The sequence below is a fragment of the Tursiops truncatus genome, chromosome 4 (genome assembly GCF_011762595.2).
Source record: "Tursiops truncatus isolate mTurTru1 chromosome 4, mTurTru1.mat.Y, whole genome shotgun sequence".
In the NCBI taxonomy this organism is placed as follows: Eukaryota; Metazoa; Chordata; class Mammalia; order Artiodactyla; family Delphinidae; genus Tursiops; species Tursiops truncatus.
The window spans coordinates 140,821,244-140,839,533 of record NC_047037.1 but is presented as its reverse complement, the minus strand read 5'-3'; the positions used below and the strand labels follow the sequence as shown (position 1 = coordinate 140,839,533).

The following is an 18,290-nucleotide window of genomic DNA, read 5'->3' as shown; positions in this document are numbered from 1 at the left end:
CTCTTCTAGTGAGCACGCTCTCAGTATTTGCAGAGTCTCATGTTGACACAGGAAATGCTGGTGGGTTTCCCCTTACTGAGGGCGAGGCGTGGCCCTCCCGCACCCTGCTCCCGGCCCTCCGGGCAGAGAGTGAAGCCTCCTTATCTATAAATAACATCTGTGAAGCTTACAGCTGGAGAGAAAAATTGAATTTTTTTTTTTTTTGCTACTCTTTCAAATGAAATACAACCTTGACTACGACGGGGATGTTGGTGATGAGAAGAGAAAGGAAAGAACGTAGCATTTTAATACTTCTGTTTTTTTCTGAAACGTCGGAGACCCACTTACTGCTTAACTTACACCATAGAAATAGATGTATTTAGATTTTCCCTGGCTTTTAAAAGGGGCACAGCTGCCATCTGTGGGGTTGTGTGGACTGTGTCTGCTAGGGATGCTGTAGTGAGGTACCATGGACAGGGCAGCTAAAGTAACAGATACTTATTCTCATACAGTCTGGGGGCTGAGTCCAAGATCGAGGTATGGGCGGGGTTAGTTCCTCCAGAGGCCTCTCTCCTTGGTGTGTACACGGCTGTCTTCTCCCTGTGTCCTCACATGATCGTCCTTCTGTGTGTGTCTGCGTCCGGATCTCCTCTTCTTATAAGGACACCAGGCAAATTGGATTAGGGCCCACCCTGTGACCTCATCTTACCTTAGTCACCTCTTTAAAGACCCATCTCTAAATACAATCACATTGTGAGGTGCTGGGGCTTCAGATATCAACGTACGAATTTGGGGGACACAATGCAGCCCATGACAATATCTCTATTATGTCTGAGCTACTTGCCAGGAGCTTGCTCTGTGGTTTTGGAAAGTTGCTGAGCATGTATTGCTCCAGGGTTGGTTCTCTCATCTTGGCTCAAAGAGGACAAAGTGTCCTCTAAGCGCTAACGTTCATGGCTCCTTGTTCGAGATTATGCTACATACATTCTTATCTGTGGAGGGTTGAAAACTGCTGTGATGCATGAGTATGTTGCATCAATATCACAGTGGTCACCTCTGATCTTTTTCTTCAAAGTAACAGGCAAATATTGTGGGGTCATTTTGTTGCTGAGTAAATCCAGAGACCCTGAACCATTGGCACAAAGGTTGAATTGTCGCACTGGTGATGGGTCGCTGATGTAAGGCCAATAATTTTTCCTGCTTGGGTTGCACGTCCCAAGTGTGAATTCTGTGCTGACACTGTCAGAGATATTTATCCACTGTCTATAAACAACAGTTTGTCTGCCCACCGCTAAAGTAGCCTTGGACAGTATCATCGGACGGCATTTCTGCTCAACCAATTAGTAAGGTGTCCAGACATTCTAGGGCCATTTTCTGAATTTGAAAGTTTGAAGTTTAGTAAAGTACACTTTGGGCCATTTTAAAAGACTTAGCCAGGACAGCTGAGTCCGACAACAGTGCTGGCTCTCTGTCCTTCTGACCCATAATCACATGTCACAGCTTGTCTTACTTCTTCCCCAGCACAGCTGGGGTGCTTCCAAAACACGGCCAATCAGACACCCCACAGCCCAGCCCAGTACTTAGTTTTCTCTTCTTTTGCTATAATTCTTGTTAATACTTATCAATTCCTAGGGGAAACTTGTTTCTAGAAGGAATAGTCCCAGAAATGTTCAGCTTAAAAGCTGAACCGTTACTTTGGTGACAGGTGACTAATAATAGATTAACTGTGAGGTGAAAGGTACGATAGCCACGAACTCATTTTCTCCAGAATCTTAGCTGCATAGTTCTAGAAACATCCAGTTTGCCGACTGCCTGGCGACAGTGATGCTCTCTCGTCCTGAGCAAGGATTGGAGGACTTGCTAGAGGACAGGGACCAGACGGGAGCCCACGCCACCTGGACCTCAGATGGTCAGTTGGGGTGGAACCGGCATCTTCTCCCTTGTTACTCCTTAAATGGTTCATTGGACCGGGTGATGGTCTGAGCTGGTTCTAAAAGGAACCAAGTGCTTCCCTGATTGCGTGATGTCATCTGGCCCCTCCACCTCCCTGGGCCCAAGTGTTCTCAGCTCTCAGGGATGACGATGGACCTGATTATCTCTGCAGTCCCTCGTGACACCAATGTCCTGTGATTTTGTTGTGGCCACTGGACACATGGCCATGTCCACACCTGCAAAACCGTGCTTCTCCGGGACGACTGGTCTACCCACACCCGGGATGGCTGTGATCTTTTCGTGGAAGCCATATCCCTTTCCACGTTGGGTGTGGGAGAGCTCGGAGCCTGGGGCCCACAGCGTGCATGGTGTGCACAGAGCTTGGCCCTGGGTTTGTCTGACTTCTCTCCCTTTATTCTCCTTTTGACCCAGTTTCCTTATATTCTTTTCTTTAAACTTAAAATTCATTAATTTAGATTTTGAATAAGTAATGCATTTCTATGGTTCACAAAGTTAAAAATTATGCAGTGGTAGAGGGTGAAACGTCTCCCTCCCATTCCTATTCCATTCTCCCAACTCCCACCCTCAATCCTGCAGGTAGCCACTGTTAGACGTTTATAGACATCTTCCCTTCCGGGGAACCTTTACATATGAACGTGCATATAAATACCTATTGTGCAGATAGAAGTACAGATGGTAATGTTTTAATGCATCTGTTCGCCACAGTTAGTACTATCCTATACACATTGTTCTGCAACTTCTCTTGGATTTTTTTATATCAGTACATAAAATACTTCCCTGTGATCATTTTTAAAAACCTCCAGTATTCTATTGTATGGCTGTATCATAATTTATTTCACTGGCTTACCTTTAATTGAATTATCTCTTCTACAGTGCTTGTATGCTTCTATAATTTGCTATGCTCATAATAAGGAAGTGGTATTTTGTAGTCCTTTTGGGATTATGATCTCAGAAAAGTTTTGTAGAGTGAGTGATGTTTTCTGAATGTTTTCAGTGGAAAACCACAAATCAACCAAGATATTTACCGTATACCTTCAGGGATAATGTTGCCAGCACGGAGAAGGCAATTTTTACCAACAATGGAACTGTCTAGAAGCATACAAGCACCGTGGCCACTGTTTCCAAAAAGACGCTCTCAGACACTAAGTCCGAGAGAGGCGTCTGGGCTGCGGGGGCAGAGCGGCGCTCACCTGTGCTTCACCCAGGTGTCACACTCGCTAGCTCGCTCCGTGTAGTTCTCGGGCAGGAAGCCCCGGCAGCCGGTCTGCTGCGAGATCCCAAACACCCAGCCCTCGCTGGCTTCCTCCTGCTGCGTGGGGTCCACGAAGATGTAGTCACCGGGGCTGAGGGTCAGCTCGTCCATGTTCTGCGGCTTGTACTGGAACAGGACCCTCAGGGTCTAGAATGGAGGAAAGTGTCTTCACGTCTCAAGCAAGGATGGGTTCTGTGTCTCCAAGACACATCCAAGCCTCTGTCTGATGACAGTAGACTATGACAAAAGGAAGTATACACTTGTTCAGATACATTCAGAAATGCATTTTGGTATCTATCTATCGTCTGTCTCTCTAGTTATTATCTATCTATCATCTGTCTATTATCTCTCTACCTATCATCTATCTATGCATATCAATCATCTATCTATCATCTATTTACCTATCTGTATCTATCAATCACCTATCTAGCTAATCTATTATCTACCTACCTCTTATCTACCTATCAATTTATCTATCTACCTATCTATCATCTATCTATCTCTATCATCTACCTATTTTATCAGTCTACTATCTACCTACCTATTTATGTCTGTTTACTTATTTCTTATATGAAAATCTCAAAGCATAACCAGATGTTCACATCTGGCCCCCTTGGAATAAGGTTATTTACAGCTTCTCCCACACCACAGAACACGGTGGATTCATTCATACTTGTTCCATGGGTCTGAAAGGAGCGTAACAAGCTTTCCATCTAAAGCAACCAATCCCGTGGGGAGGGAGTCTTGAACCGAGGCTTCACTCAAATCATTATCTAAACAAATTAGCAAACAGCACAATGTATTCATAAATCTTTGCAACCGTCCATTTTTAATACCAGAAATGTTTCCACTTTTTCCCCAAATTTCTGTGTCTGCGACTCATATATACAAAAGAATGTTAATTCCCAAACGCAGGCCACAGAATGATTTTAGACAAGGGATAGAAGTTCGTCCTTCTGCTGAAATACCTCCATCCGAGGGCTCCTGCGGGTCAGGGCTCCGTCAGGAGGGCAGCGTTCACCTATTCCCATGGCGGGGTCCAGTCCAGCCGTCCGCCTGCATTCGCTCACCTGGTAGTGTACAAAGCGCATGTCCCGGGAGTAGAGTGCGGCCGTCCACTGGCAGCCGTGGCCGGGGTGGACGGCTCTGGCCAGCTGCTCCAGCGTCCTCTGGTGGTGGGGATAGAACTTGTGGGCCAGGGTGAGATGCAGCTGCTTGGTGCAGGGCTTCACGATGCAGTCTGTGAAATCACGCAAACGAGGCACCTTGACCCGGACGTCCGCACTGCACGCCCGGGGTCGCCGCATCCGGGGCGGCCACGAACCCGGGCTGGAGGTGCAAACGCCTTTACACACGCACCTCCTGCCTCTGCCCACTCCCCTCCCCACACCAGCGCTCCCCCGCCAGGGCAAGGAGTTGGCCCAGACGGGCCACCACACAGAGGTCACCTCGTTAAGGAGGTGGCCGGGTACTCGCAGATTCTACGAAGAAGCAGGAAAGCAGAGGGTATAGAGACACAGGTTTTGGGGGCGGCTGTTTGTGGCCCATCAATTTGCAAGCTAATTGCCCCGACAACTGATTCAAATCTCCTTCATCCCCCGGGGTGTGCATGTGACACAGTGGCCTGAACGGGTGGCTCACGCTCCAGTCAACTGCGGAGTCTCTGGAAGAAAATGCCCTAAGCAATGCGATTCCATCAGGCATCGCAGTGCCTTTAATATTCTGCTGACTTTGGTGAAGCAGGAAGCCCTTGGAGCGGCCAAGGCCCTGGTCTTTTTTTTTTTTTTTTTTTTACGCGGGCCTCTCACTGTTGTGGCCTCTCCCGTTGCAGAGCACAGGCTCCAGACGCGCAGGCTCAGCGGCCATGGCTCACGGGCCCAGCCGCTCCGCGGCATGTGGGATCTTCCCGGACCGGGGCACGAACCCGCATCCCCTGCATCGGCAGGCGGACTCTCAACCCCTGCGCCACCAGGCCCTGGTCTTTTGGAGTGACCTCTGCCCTCATGGCCCCAGTCCTCCTGGCCCCCATCCCAGGGCCCTCAGGTTAGTGGGCAGCACTTCGGGGCAGCGTCCCCGAAGCAGCCAGGATCCGGTTTCAGCCAGGTCACAAAGCAGCTTTGTTCCGGGGAGGCGGTGACTAGTGGAACTGCACAGACTCTGGAATCGGATAGACCTGACTTTAGACCCAGCTGCCCCGTTTGGCAACTGACTTTGGGGACCATCCTGGTCTGACTCAGCTTCAGTTTCGACAGCAACAACTTGAGGATTGGACGGGCTGTCCTGGGAAACCGACCTCTTAACCGTAAGGTCCCCGGGAAACTTTCAGTAAATCTTAGTTACCTGCTACCTTTCTCACAGGCAACACTTAGCAACACACAGGATCCGTCTTCCCCCTGAAAAACGTCAAGGGTGATGCACCCACTTCCTGGAGCCCAGACTTGGCAAAACCCCATTGATGTCTCTCATCCTCTATCTGAGCCTTTGGTAGCAAAAGAGAAACCGGCGAGGTCTCCAGGCCCTGAGCTGCGGGGGAGAGGAGCTCGAAGCAAGAGAGCATGTGGGTGCCGGGGAAATTCCTTTTCTCGGGTGTTCCAGACGAGGTGGGGGGGACGGCCCTGCCGTGGATGAGTCAGCGTGGCCTGGGAAAGGCCCGCTGAGGTCATCGTCAGAGAGATCACTGAGTCACCTGATCTGAATGGGCGCTTGTCTATTTCTCTGTGTGGCCCATGCCCCTGGGGACCGTGATCTGGCCAGGATCACGCTCGCTGGCTGAGCTGTGCCTGGTGCCTCCCGATCCATCAGGGTCAGGCCCAGGGTGCCGGCCGTGGAGGGCAGGGCGGAGCCTGCTAAGGGGTGGGCGATGGACGTGAGGTCAAAGCCCGTTTCCCGGGGTGCGGAGCGGGTCAGCACGAAGCCCAGGAGGCGTGAAGCAGGACGTGGCCGGGCTCTAATGCCAGGTCCACCACCCACTGGCCTGGGGACTCTGTTGTCACAGATGGCCACACCCTGGATGGCCTAGAACAACAGAAATTTGTTCTCATGCGTCTGGAGGCTGCAAGTCCAAAACCAAGGTGTTGCAGGGCAGTGCCCCCCGCTGAAGGCTCCCGGGGAGGGTCCCTCCCGGCCTCCTCCAGCTCCTGTGGCCCCAGCATTCCTTTGCTTGTGGCCACATCCCTTCAATGCCTGCCTCCGTGGTCACATGGCCTCTCCTCTGTGTCTCTGTGTCTTCTCGTCATACAAGGACACTGGACTTAGGGCCTGTCCTACTCCAGTGTGACCTCAACTAATTACATCTAATAGAGACCCTATTTCCAAATAAGGTCCTTTTCTGAGGTTTTGGTGGACTTGAATTTTAGGGGACACTTTTCAACCCATGACAGTGACCTTGGGCAGGCACTTTACCCTGCACAGCCCTCGGTCACTCTATTTTTAAATGAGTGGTCATTAAGAGCTACTTTTGGGGGGCATGGGAGTAAGTGAGGTACTAGGCCTGCTCGGAGGCAAGCGGCTGATACACTGCATCAGGACAGGAGCCATGTCCGTCGTCCTTCTAGAGACAAGGAGATTCAAGAACCATCCCCTGAACTCACGTTTACATAAGGGAGGCAATCCGCAAGGACATGGGGTGAGGTTATCATTAGCTGCAAATATGACCCCAGACTCGACAAGCGAGCCTCCAAATGGAGATCTGGGACTAAGGAAATTATTCATGTGACCGGCACCTGCGTGCATACATGTCTGCAGGGGGCAGGGAGGGGTCCTGCTACCAGGGTGCTGCGGCCTCTTCGAGTTTCAGACTCAGCAAAGCACAGCTGTGCGGAGCACCTCTGAGTACCAGGACCACGGGGAAGTTCCCCAAACATACCGCACTGTTTAAAGGGCGAGAGCCCCAGTCATTTGCAGAGAAAGCAAACGACTCAGGGGTCAGAGGACATGATTCAGGTCACATCACCAACCAGAGACGAGGGAAAATTCACACCTGAGGTCAAGTCTGGAATTCTTCCCAGTAAACCCCAGCCGGAACCTCAGTCTCCAGACCGGGGCTGGTGTCTGAGGAAAGTGAATTTGGTTGATTTGCAAAGTGAGTCTAGATAATTTTCCCCCCAAGAGGCCAAGGAGACAAGACTACGCTCATACCTAGAACGTTAAAATGAATCAGCTAGGACTTGTGTTCTACATACAGCGCTGGCCTGGTGAGGAGGCCTGCCTCTGTGGGCGTGGGGCTGGGGGAGGTGCCCCAGCCTACGATCCCCTGTCATCATGTGACCACACACCGTCCCTCCTGGGACAGTTTCCCAGCAGCTGGAACACGGCTGAGTGTTTTGAAAAACCACATCGATGCAGACAAGGCTATTCCCACTCAGAGAAGAGCCGTCTGCTAGTTCTGAGTCTTTCTATGCGCTCACTCTGTTTTGTTTTTAATTAATTTTTATTGGAGTATAATTGATGTACAATGTTGTGTTAGTTTCTGCTGTACAGCAAAGTGAATCGTTATACGTATACATATATCCACTCTTTTTTAGATTCTATTCCCGTACAGGTTATTACGGAGTATTGAGTAGAGTTCCCTGTGCTACACAGCAGGTTCTTATTAGTCATCTATTTTGTGTATAGTAGTGTGGCTATGTCAGTCCCAATCTCCCAATTTATCCCTCGCACCCCTTTCCTCCTTGGTAACCGTAAGTTTGTTTTCTACATCTGTGACTCTGTTTTGTAAATAGGTTCATCTGTACCATTTTTTTTTTCCACGTGTAAGTGATGTCATATGATACTTGTCTTTCTCTGTCTGACTAAGCTTACATTTTTGAAGGACATCCTGGCCCGTTACGGAGGTTCTAGCTAATCGTTCAGTCTCAGGTTAAGGCCGTGTCATAGCTGCTGGCTGTAAAGGGCCAGGTGGGTGTGGAAGTGACCTGGTGAGGGTGCAGACAGCCCTGTGCCCGGCCAGCCCGTAGGATGACCGTCGCTGCATCGGGGAAACAGCCTCACTCTTGCGGCCCTGGGGTCTGCCCATCGCATCCGAGTGTGGCGGGCTCAGCCCCAGGCACAAAGGGACCACTTTCTATTAACCGGGCCCCGCGTGTGCTTCTGCCTGGGGCTGCCTACCTGCTAAGATGGACGCTTCCGTGGCGAACATCACAGCAAATTCCTGGATGATGTCTGCGGTGCTGTCGTTCACGAAGAAGCCCAGGTAGCTGACGGAAGAATGGAGCACCAGAGGCACGGCCGGGGGGAAGGCGCCCAGGGTCCTGTCCCCGGCTCTCTTCAGCGCTTCGTACAGACACTCCAGCTTCTGGTCCTCGCACTGAGGGACAGAGACAGGACGTCACCTGTTACCTTAGCTAATAAATCAGGCAGCCTCGGGAGCCTCCTTTCTGTCCACGATGCTGTAACATAACTTAACTAGTCCTGGCGTTTGGGGTGATGGATCCGTTCTGTAGCTGGTCCCCAGTTTCTTACAGAATTCAGGTCCAGCTCTTTTGGGAATAGAATAGCCTTTGAGTGCCCTGGTCAAACATCCCTTGTCCCTCTAAACATGTGCCTCACTCCATGTTGAGTTGACCCAACCCCGCATCACATCCTGAGCCCCGTCCTCCGGTCCTGTGGCCCACAGCTGGGCTCAGCGCTGCATCACTGGCTTCTGGAGGTTTCCTGTAGACACCAAGGCAGCCCCGGGGCGCACCGCTCAGAACCTACCCTACTGAGGAGGGTTGTAGCCTACCCCTCAGCTGCTGACCTTCAGACCCGGCAGCAGGCCACACACTCGGCCAGTGACCGAGCCATCCTTGCCCCCAACGGGCTCTCCTCTGACGTGGTCTTGGCTCACAAGCTCCCCCTCAACCCTGCTGTCACCCACGCACCTGCCCTCTGGCCACACAGTCCTTGGCTCCTTGCTCAGTGGGAAAGACTCCACGCGCCCGTGTGGGACCCCAGTGGAACCCTGACAGAGCGACCCCCTTCGGGGAGCCGGCCAAATCCCGCTCTCCCCAGCAGCGGGCTCCCTCTGGGCTTCCCACAGCCCTCTTTACTCTCTGAGTTATGAACCTTATCATCGCTGGTAATGCGCACCCTCAGCCCCCCGCTAACCGGGAGCGCGCTGAATTCAACCCTTTCTGTTGTATCTTTGCAGTCGTCGTAGGGCCTGGGAAGCACGCGGTGCCTGGAGGGCACGCATCTCGTGTGATCTGGGAGCAAGGGGCCGCGTTACACACCGACCTGTGGATGACGGCGCTATGCGGTGGTTGAGCGTTATTTTACAGAATCAAAGGCAAGGGTGAATCCCTATTACACTCCTGTGCTGCACAGGGGCGCTCAGCCACCAGGGCAGCGTGGGGCGTGGGGCGGGCGTGAGGGGGCAGCTACCTCGAGAGGAGGGAAATGTGTGTGTGCGTATCTACGTGTATGGTGTGTCTGTGTGTCATGCTGTGTGTGTCTCTGTGTGCATATCTGTGTGTGTGACATGGTGTGTGCGTGTGGTGTGTCTGTGTGAGATGCTGTGTGTGTCTCTGTGTGCATATCTGTGTGTGTGACATGGTGTGTGCGTGTGGTGTGTCTGTGTGAGATGCTGTGTGTGTCTCTGTGTGTATATCTGTGTGTGTGACATGGTGTGTGTGTGTGTGTGTGTGTGGTGTGTCTGTGTGTGTCTCTGTGTGCATATCTGTGTGTGTGACATGGTGTGTGTGTGTGTGTGGTGTGTCTGTGTGTGTCTCTGTGTGCATATCTGTGTGTGTGACATGGTGTGTGTGTGTGTGTGTGTGTGGTGTGTCTGTGTGTGTCTCCGTGTGCATATCTGTGTGTGTGACATGGTGTGTGCGTGTGGTGTGTCTGTGTGTCTGTGTGAGATGCTGTGTGTGTCTCTGTGTCTCTGTGTGTATATCTGTGTGTGTGACATGGTGTGTGCGTGTGGTGTGTCTGTGTGAGATGCTGTGTGTGTCTCTGTGTGTATATCTGTGTGTGTGACATGGTGTGTGTGTGTGTGTGTGTGTGGTGTGTCTGTGTGTGTCTCCGTGTGCATATCTGTGTGTGTGACATGGTGTGTGCGTGTGGTGTGTCTGTGTGTCTGTGTGAGATGCTGTGTGTGTCTCTGTGTCTCTGTGTGTATATCTGTGTGTGTGACATGGTGTGTGTGTGTGCGTGTGGTGTGTCTGTGTGAGATGCTGTGTGTGTCTCTGTGTGTATATCTGTGTGTGTGACATGGTGTGTGTGTGTGTGTGTGGTGTGTCTGTGTGAGATGCTGTGTGTGTCTCTGTGTGCATATCTGTGTGTGTGACATGGTGTGTGCGTGTGGTGTGTCTGTGTGTCTGTGTGAGATGCTGTGTGTGTCTCTGTGTATCTGTGTGTATATCTGTGTGTGTGACATGGTGTGTGTGTGTGCGTGTGGTGTGTCTGTGTGAGATGCTGTGTGTGTCTCTGTGTCTCTGTGTGTATATCTGTGTGTGTGACATGGTGTGTGTGTGTGCGTGTGGTGTGTCTGTGTGTCTGTGTGAGATGCTGTGTGTGTCTCTGTGTCTCTGTGTGCATATCTGTGTGTGTGACATGGTGTGTGTGTGTGTGTGTGTGTGTGGTGTGTCTGTGTGTGTCTCTGTGTGCATATCTGTGTGTGTGACATGGTGTGTGCGTGTGGTGTGTCTGTGTGAGATGCTGTGTGTGTCTCTGTGTGTATATCTGTGTGTGTGACATGGTGTGTGTGTGTGTGTGTGGTGTGTCTGTGTGAGATGCTGTGTGTGTCTCTGTGTGCATATCTGTGTGTGTGACATGGTGTGTGTGTGTGCGTGTGGTGTGTCTGTGTGAGATGCTGTGTGTGTCTCTGTGTCTCTGTGTGTATATCTGTGTGTGTGACATGGTGTGTGTGTGTGCGTGTGGTGTGTCTGTGTGAGATGCTGTGTGTGTCTCTGTGTCTCTGTGTGCATATCTGTGTGTGTGACATGGTGTGTGCGTGTGGTGTGTCTGTGTGTCTGTGTGAGATGCTGTGTGTGTCTCTGTGTCTCTGTGTGCATATCTGTGTGTGTGACATGGTGTGTGCGTGTGGTGTGTCTGTGTGAGATGCTGTGTGTGTCTCTGTGTGCATATCTGTGTGTGTGACATGGTGTGTGTGTGTGCGTGTGGTGTGTCTGTGTGTCTGTGTGAGATGCTGTGTGTGTCTGTGTGCATATCTGTGTGTGTGACATGGTGTGTGCGTGTGGTGTGTCTGCGTGAGATGCTGTGTGTGTCTCTGTGTGTCTGTGTATGCCTGTGTGCATGCACAAATGGACATGCCTCGACAGGCCGGGAGGAAGAGTTGGGGGCCCCGGTCAGCTCGCTGGCTGTCAGGACCCAGTGTGTCCATTTCTAAGGTCATGTTCGCTGCTGGCTTCACTGCCTCTCCTTCCCCTGATGAGCTCCTAGGACAAGCCAGGAAGGAGCCTGTCACACATGCCATCAATGTGCACGTAGGGTGACCAACTCACCCTGGTTTGCCTGGGACTTTCCTGGTTTCAGAACCTGGGACTCCCTCCCCACTGGCCCTGGCAAATGAGGATGATTGTCAAGGGCTTTGGAAGATGCTGCTTCTCCTGGGCATCTTCTGGAAGCCTTCCTGCACAGGTTTGCATCCCCCTTTCCGTGCAGCGCAAAGGAGCCTGGAACAGAGGGCTCCTTGGGCCCCGGTGGGACCCTTAGAGTTTGCTGGCAGTAGAGCGGGGTGGGGCCAGGGTGTGCCCTCTGTACTTTCCTCTGGTGTCTGCCCCTCCTTCTCTCACTCTCATGCCCCCCTCTTGTCTTTTGAGCATCCCAGGTCCTTCTCACCTTCCCAGGACCCCATCCTGGGAGCTGCAGCTGGCTCTCTGAACATCTTTTGAATCAGAGAACTGGTCCCCCAGGCAGGGAGAAGTCCTACATCTGTGGCTGGCCAACCCGCCCTTTAGTTGATCCATCACACACCTGTGTGAGGCAAGGTGCTGGTCTCTGGGGGGCAATGGCAAGTGAATTATCCTCCCTCACTTGAGCGGTTCAGTCCAGTGAGGGATGCAGAGCTGAACCAGACACATGGCCATGCAACAGGGAAAGAGGGCCGCTAGACTTAGAAACAAGAGGATGGTGGGAGCACAAAGGGCAGCAACCTCTTCTGCCTGGGGAGCTGGGGAAGACTCAAAAAGGGAGGGGATAAATGAGTTGGGTTCTGAAGGATGAATAGAAGTTGACCAGATGAAGATGAGGAGGAAAGTAAAGAATATCTCACACAAAGAGTCTGGGTAACACCACCATTGTGGGCCACCCTGTGAAAGGAAACCCCTCAATTTTGACCCATCACCACCTAGTTCTGGCAGAAAATGACTCAGCTGCTGTGTTAATGAGCATGAAAAACTCCTTGGACCGACTCACCGTGAAGAAGTCACAGAGCGTTATGTGAGGGAAGACCTCATGGGCTCTGTTCTTTGCGCACTGACGCCTGCTCTCTCTCCAGAACTCTTGAAGTTTGTCCAGCAGGGGTCCCGTGGGACAGAGGAAAAGGGCGTACTCCTGGGGGATGGGGTCGTCGAGAGAAGGGTCATTGCAGTGGCAGTGCAGCCTGCAACAGAGAATGGGACACTTACCTGGCATCGTGGCCAAAAGAGTCTTTCCCCATGGAGGACACGGGACAGTGGTGACAGCGACTCAGAACAGCAGGCCGTGCAGAGCAGAGGTGTCCATGCCCGGGCGGGACTTGCCGAGCATGGGGCTGAGTGTGGCCGCAGAGCAGGTCAGTGTCCAGCTAGGTCTCAGATCCTGGCTAGTCTGATTCCCAGGCCAAAGACCCAGAAAAGCAGAGAAAGGTGACAGAAACACTCAAAACCTGGTCTTCTAATGGTGTTTGTGGGCCAGTCATCTCCTTAGGGTTGAAAATTTTGTGGAAAAAAACTCACACTTTAATTTTATCTCCAACTTCAAATTAAGTGTAAAAATCAAAGCCACAAAGAACTAGACAGAACTTAGGTGGCTACTATATTTTCTTTCAATTCAGAAAGTTATTTTAAATACTAAGAAAAAAAATACTAGGAAAAATGACATAGAGCCCCCAATTCAAGTTCATTCTCACCAATAATAAAAAAAAAATTGGGGCTTCCCTGGTGGCGCAGTGGTTGAGAGTCCGCCTGCCGATGTAGGGGACACGGGTTCGTGCCCGGGTCCAGGAGGATCCCACATGCCGCGGAGCGGCTGGGCCCGTGAGCCATGCCCGCTGAGGCTGCGCGTCCAGAGCCTGTGCTCCGCAACGGGAGAGGCCACAACAGTGAGAGGCCCGTGTACCGCAAAAAAAAAAAAAAAAAAATTGAGGCAGCCACGAGACACTAATTTTCTCATTTGTCAAATTAACAGAATGTCTTTGAGAGGATGAAAGGCTTAATTGTGTCGAAGGTGCAGTGAGACTTAAGGATGAATTTCTGCAACCTTTACATATAGCAGTTTGCTAAGATGTGTCAATAGCCTTAAAATACCCATTCCATTTGAACTAATAATTCCACTTCCAGAAATTTATCCGAGGCAAAAAGTATAGATAAGACTTCATGTAACATATTTATTGTACGGTTATTTATAATAGGAAAGAAGGAAAAAACGAGAAAAAAGATAGTAACTTTATCATGCAGTCATTGGAAATTATGGATTTGAATAATTTTTGATGACTCAGAGAAGTGCTTGTGATATAATATTGAATTTAGGAATCAGGGTACAGCCACTGGAGAAAACATAAGATACACACAAATACCTTCTCCTTAATAAAAAGAAAATACCAATAGAGGAAGCTATACCCCTTCTACTGTAGCTCACTTCCCCTTTTCTAGAGGAAACCTCAAGTCTTAACCTGCTTTGTTTTCTTCGAGACATCTAGGTAACCAATCCAGATAGCACTTGTGTGTGTTTTATATAAATCATAAGCTATTGCTCAAATAATTCAGCAACTTGCATTTTTTACTCAACCCTGTGTTTTTGTAATCTCTCCACATCGATACACATACATCTGGGGAAGTTTGTCAGAATGAACCTTCTAAGGTCTGTATAACAGTGCACCATCTACATAGCTCATCCACCCATGCCATCGATGGACATTTAAATTGTTTTCTTTTTTTTAAATTTCACAGCTCTGTGATCGAGATCTTTGTCCGTGTCCTTTTAGGCCCTCTGTGTCTCTCCAGGGAATGTACTTGGACATGAACTTCTGGGGGGCAGCTACACAGTTTCAGTGTTGATATTCACCGCTATTGCAGCTGAGAAAGCGAGAGACCACCTTCCCCGCATTCTCACCAGCACTCGAAGCCGCCTTTTGCTGTTAACGGCATCCTGATTTGCAGCCCCCCCGCCCCCGATTAGGAGTGCGGTTGCGCCCACTCTCACAGAATCTCGGGGACCCACCACCTCCCTGTTCTCCGGCGGGTCTGCTGGGCTTTCTGGCTGAGTCACCACTAGCACGACCCTCAGGGCAGCGGGTTTGGTTTTTAATTCCAATGGACTTTAGGGTTAGCCTAGCCCAGAGGGTCCCAGGTGCTTCCCTTTGTCCCGTACAGGGCGGGCATTTTTGCCCTTGGCCTAGAGTTGTTGGAGGAGGAGGGGGTTCCCGCCGAGGACACGCTGAGCCCTAAGAGACCTGGTGCCTGTGTCTGCCATCCTGCTCTGGGGAGGGCACCCCAGCCTGGCGGGACCTGGGGTTTTTGTTTGATTTTCACTGCAGCTATTCCGGGGCGGAGCACGAGGGGACTTCCCACCAGGGGAAGGATGATGGCATCAGGCCACACGCGGGCGGCACTGAGTTTTAGAGAACGGGGTGTCCTCTTTGATTCCCAGGGCCAGAAACCGAGGCCTGTAGCAGCAGGAGGCTGGCAGAGCCGCAGAGCTCCTGGAACCCAGAGCTCCCCCCAGCCCCCAGGCACCTGGCACCCTGAGGGGCAACGTGCGAGGCCTTGGGGGGCATTCAGCACCACCTGCAAGTTCTCGCCCCATCAGAGGTGAAGACGGTGGCAACCTCGCGTTCATATCAGCAGGAATGGCTCTGCCCTGTTCACTCAACAAATCACATGGAAATTACTCTTCACTGACAGGCACGTTTGGATTAAATCAGACTTTTAAGTGAAGAAAACGTTGTTCAAAGTTCTCTCTCTTTTGTTTTCCATTTTAACCGGGGCCTCTTTATTCCTTTCCCTGGGTACTGGGTGGGCGGCGTGGAGGTTCCCCGCCCCCTGGAGTGTCCTGGGGACTTCCCAGCGCTCACCCTGCAGACACCTCACCGCACCTACCAGTCTGACGCCTCCGCCGCCGTCTTCCTTCCAGTCGCCGCCAACGCCTTGAGCCTGTGGGGAGGGAGAACGCGAGGAGCTCTCAGAACCTGCCTTCTGTTCTTTGGAAAAGGTCAGAGAGACAGGAGTGTCCCTGCAGCACATGGGACCTTAGGGGGTCCCCCCCAGGGGCTGGACGGCCAGACCTCACAGTGGGATGCAGCGCCCAGGCCTCCGCCCTCCGCGTGGCATCACTGTGGTTTTGGAAACGCAGACGCCCTGCATCTCAGCCCATCATTTTCCTTCCCTGGCCCCCACCCCCAGTCCCTGGTACGGAGTCCAAGGGCTCCTGTCCTGAGGTCCACCCACACCTGAATCCCGCGTCCCCATCCCTCCCCAACGCACCTGCTCCCAAGCCAGGTGGACCCGCTCTTGGACCCTTGAGTCGGCTGCGCAGGGCCATGTCCCAGGCTTGCACACCTGCCTCCCTGCCAAGATTAGGCCCGGTACCAACATGCCCTGGGGCAAATGGCACTGGGTCTTCCAGGCTCGGCTCAGAGGTTTCTCTTCCAGGAAGCCCTCCGCAAACCACCCAAGCAGGATGCCCGTGCAGCTCTCCTGCACTTCCCCACCGCACATATGGCCACCTTGCCCCTCATCTCAATGGACTTGAGTCCATCCACCTGATCAACTGGACCACAAGCTCCCAGGGCCCAACCAAGTCTTAAGCATCCTTGAAACTGGGATGAACGTACACTGAATGGAGTTTAACTGAAGGGGACTGAACTGGACAGATGGAGTTTGGTGAAGGTAACTCATCTGGGAATTCAGCCTGGAAATAGCTGGAGTTGACCAGGCACCCAAGATGGCCAGTGCCCAGCGCTGCTATTTCAGAGGATACTGGCGGGGATGAGGCTGCTTGGAGACGTTAACAGGAGCCTTACCTGGGCACTCTCGCCTAAGGGAGACGTTTAAAACACGTTTCTCCACCTCCAACACGCAGCTGTTTAAACTGGAAGGAATTTTGAGTATGTCTCCGATGGTGGCTTCGGTCACATAATAAAGCGTGAGTGTTGCAAGCGTGAGTGTTACTGGGAGTGGGGTTCCAGCCCTGCCCCTCCAGAATCTGCCCTCTCCAGCCTCGGTGTCCCCGTCTGCCCCTGACGGACGGTGCCCGGCCCATGGCAAGCACCCTGCACACGCCTGGTTCTGTTCCCGTCTCACAGACCCCCGATTTACTATGAGCATACCATGACAACAAAGTCCTGATTTGGGTTGGGGAGGAAAGGGGTCCAGCCTCAATCATTCCACGCAGCTGGGCAAGGGTTTATCATCTGTCTAAGGAGAGTTTGCCCCCCCCCGCAAATCCGAGGTTACCTAAGGGGACTTATGATGTATTTCCCACATGAATAAACACGTGAAAAGCACCAGATCTAAGAACACTGTGGAAGCTGCAACCTGATGTCAGTCTCAAGCTCATTGTTTTGGGGGACCCTGTCCTCTCCCGGAGGGTAACCTTCAAGGTGGAGTTGTCTCTGTGTGGCCCTTCTCCTTGGACAAGTAGGCTCATGTCCACCCTGCTCGGGGAGTTCCTTAACCATTTCGCTCCATTATCAGACATTCAAGAGAGTCCTCCCCTAAGGACAAGGGGTTTCCCTGCATATTTAGAACTACATTCTTGTGTATTTCAAGAGATCCCAGCATCAGAGACCCACCCGGCTTTGGGGCTTTCAAATTCGAGTCTAAAAAGCTGTCTCAGATTCACTGAGCTGCCCACAGAGGAGGTACAGCCAGGCCCCTCCAAACCCTGCTTCCAATTTTCACAAATTTCAAGGTCCCTCCGTCACCAGCCAGCAGAGTTTGTCTTTAAAAGGCAAAGATTGTGTCATTTATAAAAGCAGAAAAGGCCTCATTTTGAGCCAGTCTCTGGCCCTGCACGGTGCACCCCTTGACAGGAAGTAAGTGCTCTGAGCCACCTGCAGTTTTGTGGCCCCAGAGGGGCCAGCTCAGGGTCCAGGGCACATGGCCAGCCAGGGCGGTACTCACGCGATGTGTGCCGGGAAGCCCATGCCCAGGAGGGGGTCCAGGAGCGAGGTGGTGCTGCGGCCCTTGAGCTTGTTGGAAACCTTGGCATAGATCTGAGTCTCGCCCGCTGCCATCTCTTCCTGATGCCGACTGAAGCGAGCAGATAAAGCAGGGAGGGAGAGGCAGGGGAGGCTGAGGCAGAGAAGAAAAACCTCAAGCCCGTTTTGATCTTTCTGACAAAAGCTAATATCCTGTTTGCATGAGCTATTGGTTTTCAGAATTTTCTTTGCAGAGTACGGGTGTAAGGTCAACCAAGCCCCTTCCACAGTGGGGTTTGGAGTCTAGAGGTCCAACCGAGTACCTGCAGGGGATCGGCCTTGGCTCTGACTTGGGCTGTATTGGGGAGCGAGTCGGCCTGAGAGGGAGGGGGCAGGGTGGGGGAGGGGAAGCCGGTGTGGGGTTAACTCTGAACCACTGTATCTTAACTTCCTTGTCTGCAAGGCACTGCATCTAGTGTCCCTGCTAGCTCTAAAAGGTTTGGCTCTTCTAGTTATTCATTGACTTTTTTTTTTCAATTTAAAAAACTCTTAAAGTTTAATATGCATGCAGAAAAGCTGATGAATCGTACGTGTACAGCTCAATGCATTTTCACAAAGTGAGCTCGCTAACCTAACCCTCCAAGACCAGCAATAAAACAAAGGTCCTCAACCAGGGGAATTTTGGCCCCCATCCCCAGGGACCGCTGGCAATGTTTGGAGACATTTTTTGTTGTCACAGCTGGAGGAGGAGGTGTTTGCTACGTGCACCCAGTGGGCTGAGGCCAGGAATGCTGCAGCGTATATGACAGCAAAGAAGGGCCC

General features: G+C 51.7%; 1 protein-coding gene across 1 annotated transcript in view; it reads right to left on the bottom strand.

Annotated features, from left to right (window-relative positions):
* The window catches only part of UBASH3A (ubiquitin associated and SH3 domain containing A), a 41,721-nt gene extending 24,062 nt beyond the window's left edge, over nt 1-17,659 (bottom strand). The window contains exons 1-6 of the mRNA XM_033856116.2: nt 17,452-17,659; nt 15,427-15,480; nt 12,545-12,731; nt 8,291-8,489; nt 4,255-4,424; nt 3,123-3,331 (exon numbers count right to left, since the gene is read on the bottom strand). Coding sequence (XP_033712007.1) covers nt 3,123-3,331; nt 4,255-4,424; nt 8,291-8,489; nt 12,545-12,731; nt 15,427-15,480; nt 17,452-17,564 — 932 coding nt within the window. The 5' untranslated portion in view covers nt 17,565-17,659. The remainder of the gene's footprint in view (nt 1-3,122; nt 3,332-4,254; nt 4,425-8,290; nt 8,490-12,544; nt 12,732-15,426; nt 15,481-17,451) is intronic.
* Nucleotides 17,660-18,290: the final 631 nt, after the last annotated feature.